We start from the raw sequence: 15,462 nt of genomic DNA on the forward strand, positions 1-15,462 counted from the left end.
AGTTCAGCGTTCGATACTGTCAAACATAATATTCTATTAGAACGATTAGAGCACACTGTAGGTTTTACAGGTACTGTGCTGCAGTGGTTTAAATCATATCTATCTAATAGACTCCAATTTGTGCATGTAAATGGAGAGTCCTCTTCACACACTAAGGTTAATTATGGAGTTCCACAGGGTTCAGTGCTAGGACCAATTCTGTTCACATTATGCATGCTTCCCTTAGGCAATATCATCAGAAGGCATAATATACATTTTCACTGCTATGCAGATGACACCCAACTTTATCTATCCATGAAGCCAGATAACACACAGCAATTAGCTAGACTGCAGGAATGTCTTAAAGACATAAAGACCTGGATGGCCGCTAACTTTCTGCTTCTAAATTCGGGTAAAACTGAGGCTGTACTCAGCCCTGAAAATCTTACAAATATGGTATTTTACCATATACTTACTCTTCATCGCATTATCTTAGCCTCCAGTGACACTGTGAGGAATTCAATTCAATTCAATTCAATTTTATTTATGTAGCGCTAAATCACAACAACAGTCGCCTCAAGGCGCTTTAGGAATCTTGGAGTCTTCTTCCATTTGCACTATATCTCTAAAATTAGATCCTCAGCATCACATCCTGTCTCATAGTGATGTTGAAAAAGTAGTTTATGTATTTATGACTACTGTAATTTGTTATTATCAGGATGTCCTAAAACCTCCCTGAAAGGCTTTCAGTTGATCCAAAATACTGCAGGGAGAGACTGATTAGAAAGAGGGAGCATAGTTCTCCTATATTGGCTTATCTTGATTGGCTCCCTGTTAAATCCAGAATTTAAAATCCTGCTCCTCACATATAAGGTCTTAGCTTAATGACCTTATAGTACTTCAGTATCACCCCATGAAAGCTAGAGTATTAAGAAGTAGAATGGGAGGCAGAGCCTTGAGCTTTCAAGGCCCCTCTTCCATGTAACCAGTGTCCAGTTTGGATTCAGGAGACAGACACTATCCCCATTTTTAAGATTAGGCTTAAAACTTCCTTTTGATAAAGCATATAGTTAGGGCTGGATCAGGTGACCCTGAATCCTCCCTTAGTTATGCTGCAATAGGTGTAGGCTGCCGGGGGATTCCCATGATGCACTGAGTGAGTTTCTTCTTCACTCACATGTGTTTGTACACCTCTCTGCATTTAAATATTAATTATTATTCATCTCTGGCTCTCTTCTACAGCATGTCCTTCTCCTGTCTTTATCTGCTCACACCCAACTAGTCGCGGCAGATGGCCGCCCCTCCCTGAGCCTGGTTCTGCTAAAGGTTTCTTTCTGTTAAATGGGGATTTTTCCTTCCTACTGTCACCAAAGCGTTTGCTCACAGGAGGTCATATGATTTGGGGGGGGGGGTTTCCTCTGTTTTCTATGTTTTATTTTAGGGTATTTACCTTATGATATAAAGTGCCTTGAGGCAACTGTTGTTGTAATTTGGTGCTATTTAAAAAAAAATTAATTGAACTGAACGAGTATTCCAGTGTAACTGTGAGACAGGGTGTTTCTAATTTTAGAGGTATTCCACAAATTGAGAAAAGCAGTCCTACATATGTTTTTAATCTGGCATTGAGAAGCAACTGGTTAAAAACAACATAAAAACAACTGGTTAGATACAATAGTTCTAAGATTTTTAGGGCTTAATAATAATAACCCCAGTTTTACCCGAATTTAGAAGCAGAAAGTTAAAGGCCATCCAGGTCTTTATGTCTTTAAGACATTCCTGCAGTTTAACTAATTGGTGTGTGTTATCTGGCTTCATGGATGGATAGAGTTGGGTGTCATCTGCATAGCAGTGAAAATGTATGATATGCCTTCTAATGATACTCCCCAAGGGATTATAATGTAAACAGAATTGGTTCTAGCATTGGGCCCTATATAACTTTATAATTAACCTTAGTGTGTGAAGAGGACTCCCCATTTACATGAGGAATATAACAGAAAATAAAAACATGTACTCAATAAATTCACAGATAAAAGCTCTCCCATGCCACAGTAGTCATATTTTCAGGTGTGAAAAAATATGAAGAATAGAGCTCTATTACCTGCGGTCTGGTAACACCTCTGGTTGGAGGAGGAGGTGCTTTGATATGAGCATGCATGAGTCTGAAGCAGAAAGTTTAAGTGTTTTTCTGTGCGCTGGAAATTACCTTAATCTGAGCGCTTTGATAATGTCAGGGAGAAAAATGTCTGGTATTTTTCATAACAAGGATGTGGGGAGTGACGAAGGGCTAATACCTGCTACAGTGAGAGGTAACAGTACAGGTAAGGCTCCCTGCTGCTCTGGATATTTCTGATACACTGGTTTAGTAAATACCATCAAAACAAGCTGAATGGGTTTTATTGCAAGGTTTAGTTTGGCGGGTCACCAAGATGCTTACCTGGCTCAGATACAGGTGTGCACATTCTCAGGTTTATTTTTATAGTTTCTACCACAGGGTGCAGCGGTAAGAAATGATGCCCAGGTGTGTCTAATCCAGGTGTGTGAAATCGGAGTGTTTGATCCAGATGTTCTGTGTCCTACGGCTCCTCTGTCCAACGTATGTCCCATGCATGTTACACGTTCACGTCTTCAGCCACACAATAAGACCCCCTCCTCCCCCCTTCCTTCCGTTTCCCACGGAAGCCCCTCCCTGTTAGCCGTTAGCTCGGTAGCCGGACAGCAGCTGGAGAAGCCGGGAAACGGAGCAGAGAATCCAGAAGAACCGGAGGACATGATACCGGCCGAGGACGACAGAGGACCGCGGTGACCGGACAGCGAGCCTCCTGCCGCATTAACCCACTTCCTGGTGCGTTAAAGCGGCAGAAAGCGTCCGAGGAGCGCAGGAAAAACTGGGAACCCCCTGCGAGTATCCCGGCGCTCCTCCGCCGCTCCATCGGAGCTTCGTACACGGAGAAAAGGTTCGGAGAAGCGGACAGGGGGTCTCTGAGTGCGACTTCTCCGCTCAGCTTCAGTTTTAAAGACTTCTGAACAAAGTTTAACAGCAGCTGTTAGTATGTTAGCAAGTCAGTTTTCCTGCAATTCCAAAGGAAGCTGCCGTTACCCTTTTAGCACGCTAGCTTCATTTCCCTTTAATTTATACGGGAGCAGCGGCTAGCGTTAGCATAGTTTGAAACTTAAAGTGGCATAAACCGTTTTAACAACTTTTTAAAACAGTTTTTAAACATCTTAAAGTGTTTTAAAACTATATTTAAACCGTTTCATGTGTTTTAAGGTTTTGTGACGTGATTAGATAGTTTGAAGGAAGTCTGAAAAGTTTTGAAGCGTCCTGGAAGGAAGTAGTGAAGATGTTGGAAATATGCTTGGAACGTGTTTTGGAAAGTCTTGGAAAGTTTTTGAGTTAGCTTTGACAGATTGAAGCTAATGTTTATAGTTTAAATCAGTTTAAAGCCACAGGAGGAAGTGAGTGTTTCACACCTGATGGTTTAATTTCTGTTGTCGGACAGTTTGAGTTTTTCTGTGCTGGAGGTGAAATCACGCTGTTCTGGTTTCTGAGGATTTCAAAGGTTTTTAGAAGGTTGTTAGAGAGTTATAAAATGGGTTATGAGGTTTCAGGCTGTGGCTTTAGCAGAGTAAACATATCCTGCTCAATTTGTTCAGAGGTTTAGAAGTGACTGTGGGAGATGTCGAGGTTTGAAGAGTTTGTTTCAGATCATCTATTTGTTATGAACCTGCTGACATTTCTCTGTCTCTCCACAGACGGCCATGCTATCAGTGCCCGCTAATCCACGCTGTTAAACACAAAGACTGAGATCCAGGATGGGGTTCGGTCGGGATCTAAGGAATTCCCACGAGGGATTATTGAAGCTGCAGGACTGGGAGTTAAAGGTCTGATATAGCCTCAAATACTCAAAGAGCTCAACATGTTTCCACCTGCGGTGATCACTATCAGAGGGTTGCAGTTCACAGTCTGACCTGTGGGGGGCACTGTTTATACAGACTGTAATTAAAGATGGATACAGTTCCTCTCATGTCCAGCAGGGGCAGCAGTGAGTCAGTCCCCACAGACTTCCATGTTAAAACTTTGCAGCAGAAATAAACATGTTTACAGCCTAATACACAAAGTTTTAGGGTCTCTATAGATAATTTCCTGGTTTAAAACTCCTGTACGAGGGCAAATGTTTTTTATAATGTTTATATAACACTTTTTTAAAGTTTGTATAGTCAAGTTTGTTGGAGCCTTTTGGAGCATCTTTAATTATGTTAATTAATATGGCTGCCCTCTCGGACAAATATGGTCACTTCCTTAATCAAAGAAATAACATAGCACCATCCAAAATGGGATGTGAGACTCCAAAAATCAGTGTGTCACAGTGGCCAGGTCCATCTTCTATCTACGTTCTGTGTCAAACACCTGTCTTTTGTGTGATGTCATTATTCTACGCTTCCTCCTCTCCACTCGTCACTTCCTGTCTGGTTCACTCTTGCTACCTGCCTTCTAGCTGCTGGAGACGGTGAAGCGCTTCATGACGCTGCGGGTGAAAAGTGATAAAGAGTATGCCTCTCTGCTGCTCAGCATGACGCAGCAGATGGAGAAACAAGAAACTGCCGACTATGTCAGCACCGTGAGTAAGGTGAGCGGCTCAGTTGTCGGTTCAATGGGAGGGGCAAAGCATGTGAACCAGTCTAAGTGTGTGTGTGTTTGTGTCCCAGTCGTGGTCGCAGGTGATTCGTCAGACGGAGGCGTTGGGTCGGATAATGAGAAGTCACGCCGACGATCTGAACTCGGGGCCACTGCACCGTCTCGCCACGCTGATCCGGGACAAGCAGCAGGTGAAGAAGAGCTACCAAAGTCTTCATCAGCAGCTGGAGAGCCACATCCACAAGGTGTGCAGGGGGAGGGGCAGCAGACTGAGGCAGAGCCTTAGCTAAAAGTTAGTTTCCTGTTGGTGCATAATATAAGCACGCCAGGGCTTTTACATGCTTTTACAAGCATGTTACAAGCATGTTGGACTGACTCTTAGGTTTCATCAGCTTTTAAATCATTTCAATTAGTTAAAAACCAATCATGATGTCATCCACCATTTAAATTTATAGGCATGTGGTTAAGATTCATTCATTACTTCACGGTATGGTTATGGTTGCTAGATAACCAGGACTGACCTGGATAAGCTGAAGGTGACGTATCGTCAGTTGAGCCGTGATGCCAGCAACGCCAAAGAGAAATACAGAGAGGCTGTAGCCAAAGGTGAGTCCCTGAAATCCTCTTTGTTACCCTGTCCTTTGTTACACTGTCCTTCTGATTCCTCCCACACCGTCTCTCACTTCCAATTAAAGGCCGTGAGGTGGAGCGTGCCCGCGACCGTTATGACAAGGCTATGGGGAAGCTCCACAACCTTCACAACCAGTATGTGCTCGCGGTGTGCAGCGCCCGGACGCAGCAGGATGAACACCGCTGCCATGCCGCACCCGCCCTGCTGGACGCTCTGCAGAGGATGCAGGAAGACATGACACTTGCCCTGTGAGTCACATGACCACTGTCACACCATCTCATACCTGTCTATTACTGCAGTAAAAATATTCTGGAAGAGTACTGTCAGCTACTTTTTTGTGTGTGTGTATTGGTGCAGGAAAAGTATTCTTGAGGAGTACTGTGAGATCAGCAGTCTTCTCTCTGAGGAGATCGTGAAGGTCCATCAGGAGATTGCGGCAGCAGTTGAGCAGATCGATCCTCTTGCCGAGTATCAGCACTTCATCGACGCCTACAGGTCAGCTCACACCTGTTGAACAGGACACCTCTTTGTCCGGGTTGCACTGGTAACCACCTGCCTACCTCTCTTAGGTCTCCGGAGACGCCGGAGGTGACTGTGGAGTTTGACGCGTCTCTTTTGGAGGAGACGGACAACCTGCCGGCCAATGAGATTCTGTGGAACACGCTGACAGCCGAAAGCTTGAAAGCCAAGTGCGTTCTTTCAAACTTTCATTTCAGTGTTTTTTTGTTTTGTTTTGTTTTTTTGTTTGTTTTTGCCTGTCCCGTTTGGTTCTTTTGCCATCAGAATTATTGTCTAAAGGCGAAGAAAGATGCCCAACGGATTTACTTTACCAAATGGACCATCCCAGCCTTGCTGTAATGGTCTATTTGATTCACCTTTTATTGTTTATTTTCACTTGTTAAATACGGGACAGACTTGACTGGTGAAAAGAAAGGGGAGAAAGAAAGGGAAAGAAAAACAGCGGGGAAGAGGGACGGGGATAAAGGGCAAAAATCAAAAACCAACAAAATAAGCAGACAAAAAATACATATATCAATCACCTGGATCACCTGTTGAGAAAGAAAAATGAGAAAACAAGCAGGAGAAAAAAAGGCAAACATTTCAGTGTTTGCTGTAACCCACCAAACTAAAAGCTTGTTGTACCTGATTTTGGTGAGCGCAGAGCTCTGTGATTTCTGCCTGGGGTCCTGAACACCACTCTGCCTGCTTTGGCCTGTTTGGCTTCAGGGTCGGTGTGATGGGGGGTGATGTACTTAGTAGAGTTACACCACTGTCTTTGTGTGTATGTGGGTGTGGCTACTAACCCTTGTCTTAATTGACTTTAGGTTGTCGTCGGCAACAGAGGAGCTGGAGCTGACTCAGCAGAATCTGCAGGGCAAGGAGGCGTTGGCTGACGACCTGGACAACAAAATCCAGACGAGTCAGCAGAGCGCGGAGAGGAAGAGCGAGTGAGTGCGAGGAGGTGGAGTCAGAGCTTTCTCTCTCTCTCTGTCTCTCTGATTGTCTGTGTCTCTTGCCCTCAGCTGTGTCCTGCTGCTCAGTCAGAAACTCTCTCTCCTCGAGCTTCGGCACGCCGTCCAATCGCTGCGCAGCTCAGAGGCAAGCCTTGCCTCCCAGAAGGCCCTGCTCGACGCCAAGATGGCAGATGCTGCCGCTTCCCCTCCCCCGCCACCACCACCCCCCGCACTGCCATACGAGGACGATACTCGCTCTGTTGGATCGACTGTAAATGTTCAATTATTAGTTTTCATTTATTGATTAGAACTGACAGGAAGAGATTCCTTTTCACGAGCGTTTTTTCCACATTTAACATCTGAATGTAGCGCTCTGGATTTATTGTGTGTGTGTGTGTGTGTGTGTGTGTGTGTGTGTGTGTGTGTCTTTTCAGGACAAAGTGAAGGACCGTGGATCTCGGTTCGACACTCTTCGTCACTCTCTGGCCGGGATGATTCGATCTCCCAAAGCAATGTTGGGCTCCTCTACCTCGGTAAGACTTTCCAACACTGAACCCGTTTATATCTCAACACAATCACTGAACCCACTGTTGACACAAGTCATATAAAACCACGTCTCTGGTCTGGGAGAGCTTCAGAAAACCTGAGACTGTGTATCCCCTTCCATTAGTACCTACTCGAGTCAGCTTGACTTGCCTCGACTCGTATTTAGGGCTGGGCCATATTATACCGTTCACGGTAATACTGGTACAATGTTAGGCAACGATTAGAAAATGAAATATCGCGATAGAATATGGGTAAAACGCGCATGCGCACATGGCCGAAAAAGCATGGCGGTAACGGAGAATGAGAAGGGAGAAAGCAGATCGTTCAGTAAAACGGATGAACCAGAATTGGTTTGTAAAAATGGTGCCACTTCAGTGATGTGGAACTGGTTTGGTGTTTGTCCGTCAGATACCCACCAAAGCACATTTTTTTTGTAGAACATGCAAGCAGGCCTTCGTTATTGCCGTATTTGTCGGACTAAGGTGCTCGTAAATCTGGGAGTAATCTTGGTCCTAAACTCCGTCCCCTTCAGGTCCCAAAGTCAAACGCACACTGCAGCATCACTGAGAGTTAAAAACAGTCTAAATTCTATCATCTTTAATAAAACGATCAGCATTGCTGCTTTACCAGGTGTAACTATGAAGTTTAACATCCAGGCATCCATGAAAACAGAATTTATTACCAGTGTTGCCAACTTAGCTACTTTGTCGCTATATTTAGCGAGTTTTCAGACCCCCTTAGCGACTTTTTTTCTAAAAAGCGACTAGCGACAAATCTGGCGACTTTTTCTGGTGTTATTGGAGACTTATTTATGACGACTTTTTGACGTGAAAACGCGTATCGCTTTTACTCTCAACAAGCAGCAGTGCTGCGGTGGGCACCTCGCCCGTTCCAAAGCGCTCACGGGCGGAGGATAGTCCTCCCCCAGCTGCTATCAGGGCAGGAGATGTTCACCCCTATGCGTCCAAACTGCAAATGAATCGCGCATGAGCGAAGCCGCTGCTCCCGCACTGACTGTAAGGCAGTCAGTTCTTCTTTTACTCTTATGCTGTTTTGTGGATCACAAGGTTTAAAACTACTTATAAACACACACACACAAAGTAACTCCACCAGAGTGCCATCACTTTTGCCGGTCCAAGCCCGGGTAAAGGAGCAGGGTTGGAAAAACAATAATTGCTAAAAGAAATTTAGTTTGTAGTTCTAAATAAACTCTAAATGCATTTAGGACGTTTTTTACTCACTTTATGTCTCTTCCACGATGTTATTTCTCTCTCCAACAACGTAGGTTACAATTACATTAGCATGACCAATTATGCAAATTAGGCAATGACATCATTTAGCGACTTCTAGCGACTTTTAGGACAACCAATAGCGATTTTCCTTACTGAGGAGTTGGCAACACTGTTTATTACATTTAACGGAGTTAGAAGTTAGTGGAAGTTAGCGGAAGTTAGCTCGCTAGTTTCCACCTAAGCATGATGTAGCATGTTCTGACTGAGAGATTTCTGAAAAAATTCAAACGTACAGCTCTGCTACCACTTCCAACATAAATGAAGACAGAAAACTAAACAGCAGTGATGTTTGTAAGGTTACTGAAGTTGGGCTAGCTGGTATATAATGATGTGCTATGTGATCGCTAGCGACACAGCTATGTTAGCATAACATAAACAGTGAAGCTGGAGGATGAACGCTAACACTTTTTCACTCGATAAAAGTTAACATGAGGGTTCCTGATGGTTAGAGACAAATGCAATCGCATGGCAGGATGCTGTAAATGGACCAAACTTCAGTCAGGAGAACAACTGAGATAATCCTTCCACAGTACGAAGTTAGTCATTAATATAGTGCAACAACATGGGAATAGAGCAGCTGTGATAGAATACAGCATTAATGAATCAATGGTACAGAAGTGGAGGAAGCAAGAAGAATGAGTTGAATAGTTTGATTTATCTGACTGCTTTGTTTCGCTTAATGTGTCTTATAATCCCGTGCACCTTATGGTCCGAAAAATACGTATTTGACTTTTTTTATTTGTCACACTACAGTTTAATGTTGCAAAGCACCTCTTTTTAACTTCAGTGGATATTATACATGGTTATGCTCAGGGTATATCAGCCCATTTCTACTGGAAATGCCTTTTGGTTAAACTTTCAGCAAGGAATTTGCATTTGCACTGTTAAATTTTTATATAGCTTTAATGCACATAAAAAACAGCTTCTTTTTTAAGTGAAAATAAATGGATGGGGGTTTTTTTTGCGCTAGTAAAGTTGTGGAGTTGTATTTTGTCTCGCAATCAATTATATCGTCAGTTATATCATTATCGCATATTTTCAAATATATATCGTGATAAATATTTTTGGCCATATCGCCCTGCTCTACTCGTATTCCATTACAATGGAGTATCACCTAATGTGCACGAGGTTGTTATTAGCAATGTGACCGAGCATCCCATGATGTATTTTGTATGAACATGAAGTACCAGGTACTATAATGTAATGGAAAAGCCTGAAAACCATGGCAAGCTGTGGCGAGCCAACCCGAGTAGGTACTAATGGACAACGGGCTTATGTACCTGCACTTGTCATGTTGCCTTTCCCGGACAGCAGAGGTGAAGGAAGCCTCCAGAGGACGGAGGAGTCTTGATTAGCCTGTGGGAGTCCAGATAGATCTGACAGGAAGCGGCCAATCAGAGTGTGACTCTGGCATTAGCCGAAGCAGTAACTGAGGTGTGGAAGGAGTTTGTCAAACTTGTTTACCTGTGCTTTGTGGACTCATTCAGCTACATCTCTTGGGCAGTCCTGTAGAGGGTGCTTTGGAAGTAAGAGCCTTCTAGCTCGTAGTTGCGGGCATTCAGCCCCTGTACAGCCTCAATGAGGGCTTGGTGGTGGTGGTGCTGCACTTCACTGGGGCTGCCCTTTGTTACTGATGCTGTTCAAAACTTTTATGGATAGAGACAGGCTAACAAAGGGAGTGCTCGTGGATTTCAGGGACTTGGCTTTGGCACCGCCTCTTTGTATTTCTCATTGGCATTTCTGGCATCACGGGTCAACTGATTCACGTCACCTTCAGCTTCTCCAGAGAATGAGAATGAGCAGCTCCAAGTGTGAGGTCATGTTCTCACTCTAGGTATTGGAGGGTTAGGGTCCTTGGTGGAGGAGTTTCGGTATCTCAGGGAGAGCAGAGTGGAAGAGTGACTGATGGAGCGGTTGCTGTAGGGATGTGGATGCTGTGCTGAGGTGTTTAATCCTAATCCAGGACACCTAAGAGATCGTTAGTCTCAGCTGATTTGGAAACGCCTCGGTTTCCCCCAAATAGAGCTGGAGGAGGCGGGGGAAGAGGGAGGTCTGAATCAGAGGTGGAAGGATCAGATTATATTGGAGATTTTTCTTCTTCTGCATCTCTGCAGCAGTTCTTTGATGTGATCCCCACATCGGAACGCCCTCTAGCAGAGCAAGAGTGGTACCACGGCGCCATCCCCCGCATTGAGGCTCAGGAGTTACTACGGCAACAGGGAGACTTCCTCGTTAGGGAGAGCCATGGCAAACCGGGCGAGTATGTCCTGTCTGTGTTTTCTGACGATCAGAGACGCCACTTCATCATCCAGTATGCTGATGTACGTGCGATTATATATACACACACACACATACTTCATCATCCAATATGCCGACATATATTCGCACACAGTAACCCGGTGTGTGTCTCTCTCTCATATGTTAAGCTAACGTCTCTCACCCTCTCTGGTAGAATCAGTACCGTTTTGAGGGGACAGGCTTCACCACCATCCCTCAGCTCATTGAGCATCACTTCACCACCAAGCAAGTCATTACCAAGAAGTCTGGAGTCGTGCTGCAAAACCCCGTTGTAAAGGTAGCCCCTCCTACACCCACATACAGTTGTACATTCAGGTTAGTTATCATGATGGTGTTTGGTGCTCACTGGCTGTTTTTTCTCTGCAGGACAAGAAGTGGATCCTGAACCATGAGGATGTGGTGCTGGGGGACCTGCTGGGAAAGGTGAGGCATCTACCTGTCCTTATACTCATCTTTCACTCACCGCCTTCATTTCCCATGGTTTGTTGCTGTCTTTTACAGGGTAACTTTGGCGAGGTGTACAAAGGGACTCTGCAGCGAGACAAAACACCGGTCGCCGTGAAAACTTGTAAAGAGGATTTACCTCCAGAGCTGAAGATCCGCTTTCTGTCCGAGGCCAGGTGAGCCCTTCATGCAAGCACCATCAACATCATCATCATCATCAACAAATCAGTCAGTAGCAAATCAATCAAACAATTTTTACACCATATATCGGGAAACAGCCAAATGTCTGTCTGTGTACTTCCTTTCAAACTTGGGTCGTTATGTCAGCATCTAATCGGGTGATGTCAGACATCCTTTTCTCCTTTTCCTGCTGGAATGTCGGTGTTCCCAGAGCAGTAATCCCTCCATAGTCCTGAATCTCCTCACGTCTCAACAGGTCCAGAGTTTTCCACCTTCAGGTAGAAACCCTGAAGGTGGAAAACAGGAAACCCTCTTCTATACCTGCTGAGTCCGAGCTGAATGTTGAGGGCACGGTTTTGACTTTGGAGGCCAAACCTGAACCCTGAATCATTATCCACAGTGGCAGAAGAGAAGAAGAGAGAATTATAAAGCAAGTTCAGAAAGTTCAACCCATCTATCAACCTCAGGAACAGAACGATGTGAGTTTAAAAACCCGGAAAAAGGCTCATCACACCAAGGTCGACTTGCGCTCCTCCAGTCAGATCCTCCTGGATTTGGTATTTACAGTAACCGTCAGTAGGTGGAGCTCTCAGCTCCTACGTCCAAGAAGTGATGGTCATTAGGGTTGTCTCAAACTGTAGATGGGACAGTCAGAGAAAGGGGAAAACTACATCGCACCTCTTCTCCATAAGGGAGGCTGAGCAGGGTGATACCTGACCACAGCTTTGGTCCTTGTGTTAAAGAAAGGATCTGTCATGCAGTTCTGCCGCTCCACTGGTTTTGTCTCAGACCTCTACATGACATTAAAGACATGGATCAAAAAGGAGCTCCCCCTAGCATTCACCCCTCACTCTCTGTTTAAGTTTGCCAGGACTCTGCTGAGGCTTCACCGCCTTCTGATCCTCCTCTGCGCTCAGCTCATCTTCAGCCAAGCATTTTACACGTGGCCTTAGATCAGCTGATACAATGCAATCAGTGACCCTTGGCCTTCGGGGAGTGAGGTGGATTGAGGCGCTTATGACCTTCCATACCTCCAACACTTTTTTTTTTTAGAGCAGGCTGATGACCCCGTGACACCTACAGGTTTCTCTGGATTTCACCCAAAGACTCTGAGAGGATCGGGCACTTTGACCTGTTACCTGACCTCAGTCAGTGACCCAGAGTCTTACAGAGACAACCAGCCTGAGGAAAACTCTGAACCAGAGGCACTGTGAGTATCCCACACATGCCCAGAGTCCCGCCTCCTCCAGGAGTTTGTTCCAGAAAGAGAAGCGTGGGATAGTTACCTCTAACCAAAGAAAGAGGTGATGATCACATTCAGAAATTCATTAAACAGAGTGAGAAATATAAAAAATGGCCTCTCTGGTTGGCCTAACACTTACTCTGCTCCTCTCTGATTGGCTGAACGCTCACTCTGCTCCTCTCTGATTGGCTGCAGGATCCTGAAGCAGTATGACCACCCGAACATTGTGAAGCTGATTGGCGTTTGTACCCAGCGACAGCCGATCTACATTGTCATGGAGCTCGTTCCTGGTGGGTGAAGCTTAAATTGAGTGAACTTGTATTGTTATTGGTCGGTTTCTAACAGGTGTGTCTTGTGAGTCCAGGTGGAGACTTTCTGTCATTCCTGAGAAAGAAGAAGGATGAGCTGAAGACCAAACAGCTGCTTCGCTTTGCAGTTGATGCTGCGGCCGGGATGGCATACCTGGAGAGCAAAAACTGCATCCATAGGTAACCACGGTTACAGCGGGGTTATAAAACCTGTCAAAACTTTGCAGAGAATTGTTCTTGCCGTCAAACTCGGAGTGAGTTCAAAGTTTAAGTATTTTTTGAGTTTAAACATCGTGTATGCGTGTGTGTGCGTGTCTGTGTGTGTATCTCAGGGACCTGGCAGCGAGGAACTGTCTTGTCGGGGATAACAGCGTGCTGAAGATCAGTGACTTTGGGATGAGTCGTCAGGAGGATGACGGCATTTATTCTTCTTCTGGACTCAAACAGATCCCCATAAAATGGACTGCACCTGAGGCGCTCAACTATGGTAACACACACACACCTGTACCTGAGATGCCTGTTGATTTTTAAAGAAGCTGTTGAGTCTGTGACAGAAATTAATAAGAACAGAGCACAGAGTGGCTGTTGACTGTGTGCTGCTCTCTGATTGGGCGCTGCAGGTCGTTACAGCTCAGAGAGCGATGTGTGGAGTTACGGTATCCTCCTGTGGGAGACCTTCAGTCTGGGGGTATGTCCTTACCCGGGGATGACCAATCAGCAGGCTCGAGAGCAGGTGGAGAAAGGTACACACTCAGATAATCAATCATCTGCATCACAAAATCAGTGATGTCATCAAGCGGTGACCATGTGTTCCTGGTTGCTAGGTTACAGGATGGCTTGCCCTCAACGTTGCCCTGACGATGTGTACAAAGTGATGCAGCGCTGCTGGCAGTACAGCCCCGAGGACCGGCCCAAGTTCTCTGAGCTGCAGCGGGACCTTGCCGCTATTAAGAAGAAGTGATGAGGTTGATGAGGCCAGTCTGAGGACACTCCCTTAAAGTATAAGATCGCCAATCGCAGACTCCGAGATCAAAACACGAAACACTGCATTACAGGAAGGACGCCAGCCTCGAGTCAAGAAACTGAATGAGTAATTGATCGATCGATCTACACTAAATGATAAACAAACAGAGAGTAAACAAACACTGAATCAATAACAACACTACAAACAAACAGAAGCTGCTAAAATGTTTGTGCAAGCTTTTTTTTTTTTTTTAAACTCAAATATTTTTATTTTTTAGTTGAAACGATGTGAAGCCCCTTTCTGTTATAACGGCCACACATCCTTCCCTTTGACCATCAGCTCTGAACACTAAAACTGTTTTATTTAATTTATTTTTTTATTTCTGCCATTAATCTGAAGAAGCTTTTAGTTTGGAAAATCTTAAAATCTGAAAGATCTAAAAGACAGAAACTGCGTGCGGTAACTGAGCCCACATGTCATTGAAATCAGTTTAAACTTAATTGAAAACACTAACTTGAACAAAACAAAAATGTTCCAACAAAAACTAAAAACACTAAAAAATAAAAATGTTTACATCTTTCATCTTTAGGGGGCGGGGTTTCTCTGCACATCACTGCTGATTGGTTAATAGCGCATGATGCACAGTTTCATCACACAGACCACGTCCACAAGCTTTTTTTTTTTTTTTCCCAGAAAATCTCTTTGACCAAACAGTTTGGATTTTTATCACCAGCACTTTGTATATTTTCTGTTTGCCATGTGTTTCAGACTAAAAGAACTGTGAGTAGTGTTTGGTAAGCATCACTTCTTGGACATCAGAGCTGAGAGCTCCACCTACTGACTGTTACTGTAAATACAAGTTTTTCTGAGTTCCGACACTAATCGTCTTTTTAAAATATTATTGTTGTACCTTTATTATGAAAATAAACTGTATGAAAATAAGCCTGTGTTTGATGTCCATTCAAAATGCGGGAACAGCACAAATGCAGTCCAGAGGTGTAGTTCAGCATTTACAGCTACACCATTGTGTTGCTTTTCACCTATCAGCCAAAGAGGCCATGCCTCTATGCAGACTTTAAGCAGGTGAGTTAAGAAGGAGTAAATTGGCTATAACGATCTGAGCCCTAGGTGATGCCTGACCGTCATAACTGTGGTGATGTGTTGCTCAAGAGCAAGATCTGCTGGATTTTAAAGACCTTGCAGGTAACCTGGATGAAGAGGGTGGAAAGGGTCTGAACTAGGTTCATTCTGGACATCAAATCAGTGGTGAATGGTTCTTGTTTACATAACCAGGATAAAGCTCTAACTGAATGAGAGCAGTGTATTTATTTAAATTAAGTTGATTATAAGAAAAAGATGATGCAAATGCAGACTCTACGAGGAAGTATAAGTGAAAAATGAAATGTGAGTGGAGAAGACACATTTATGTGCAAATAAAATAATGTTAATACATTTGAAAAAAGCAATTGGAACTTAATTCCTCAGTT

At 44.3% G+C, this 15,462-nt stretch overlaps 1 protein-coding gene across 2 annotated transcripts; it reads left to right on the top strand.

Moving 5' to 3' along the window:
- The first annotated feature begins 2,666 nt into the window (after nt 1-2,666).
- fer (fer (fps/fes related) tyrosine kinase) lies at nt 2,667-14,917 on the top strand. Of its 2 annotated transcripts, none has more exons than XM_063478990.1 (20): nt 2,667-2,933; nt 3,733-3,861; nt 4,476-4,607; nt 4,687-4,860; nt 5,122-5,221; nt 5,311-5,494; nt 5,604-5,741; nt 5,816-5,935; nt 6,572-6,694; nt 6,770-6,971; nt 7,135-7,233; nt 10,653-10,859; nt 10,991-11,113; nt 11,203-11,259; nt 11,338-11,456; nt 12,899-12,993; nt 13,068-13,191; nt 13,344-13,498; nt 13,632-13,754; nt 13,836-14,917. In XM_063478990.1, the coding sequence occupies exons 2-20, from the start codon at nt 3,793-3,795 to the stop codon at nt 13,970-13,972; spliced, it is 2,481 nt and encodes an 826-aa protein (XP_063335060.1). In that variant the 5' UTR covers nt 2,667-2,933; nt 3,733-3,792; the 3' UTR covers nt 13,973-14,917. The 2 variants fall into 2 exon arrangements, with proteins under 2 accessions (XP_063335060.1, XP_063335061.1); XM_063478991.1 differs by having other exon boundaries at nt 10,656-10,859.
- The last annotated feature ends 545 nt before the right edge of the window (nt 14,918-15,462 follow it).

This window comes from Pelmatolapia mariae, linkage group LG7 (genome assembly GCF_036321145.2).
Source record: "Pelmatolapia mariae isolate MD_Pm_ZW linkage group LG7, Pm_UMD_F_2, whole genome shotgun sequence".
NCBI lineage: Eukaryota > Metazoa > Chordata > Actinopteri > Cichliformes > Cichlidae > Pelmatolapia > Pelmatolapia mariae.

Excerpts from the sequence above, each read along its gene's own strand:
- fer (XM_063478990.1), top strand. The coding sequence starts at position 3,793 with ATGGGGTTCGGTCGGGATCTAAGGAATTCCCACGAGGGATTATTGAAG. Across the intron at positions 6,695-6,769 it reads AGCGCGGAGAGGAAGAGCGA|CTGTGTCCTGCTGCTCAGTC; the intron begins GTGAGTGCGAGG and ends TCTTGCCCTCAG. Across the intron at positions 12,994-13,067 it reads TGTCATGGAGCTCGTTCCTG|GTGGAGACTTTCTGTCATTC; the intron begins GTGGGTGAAGCT and ends TTGTGAGTCCAG.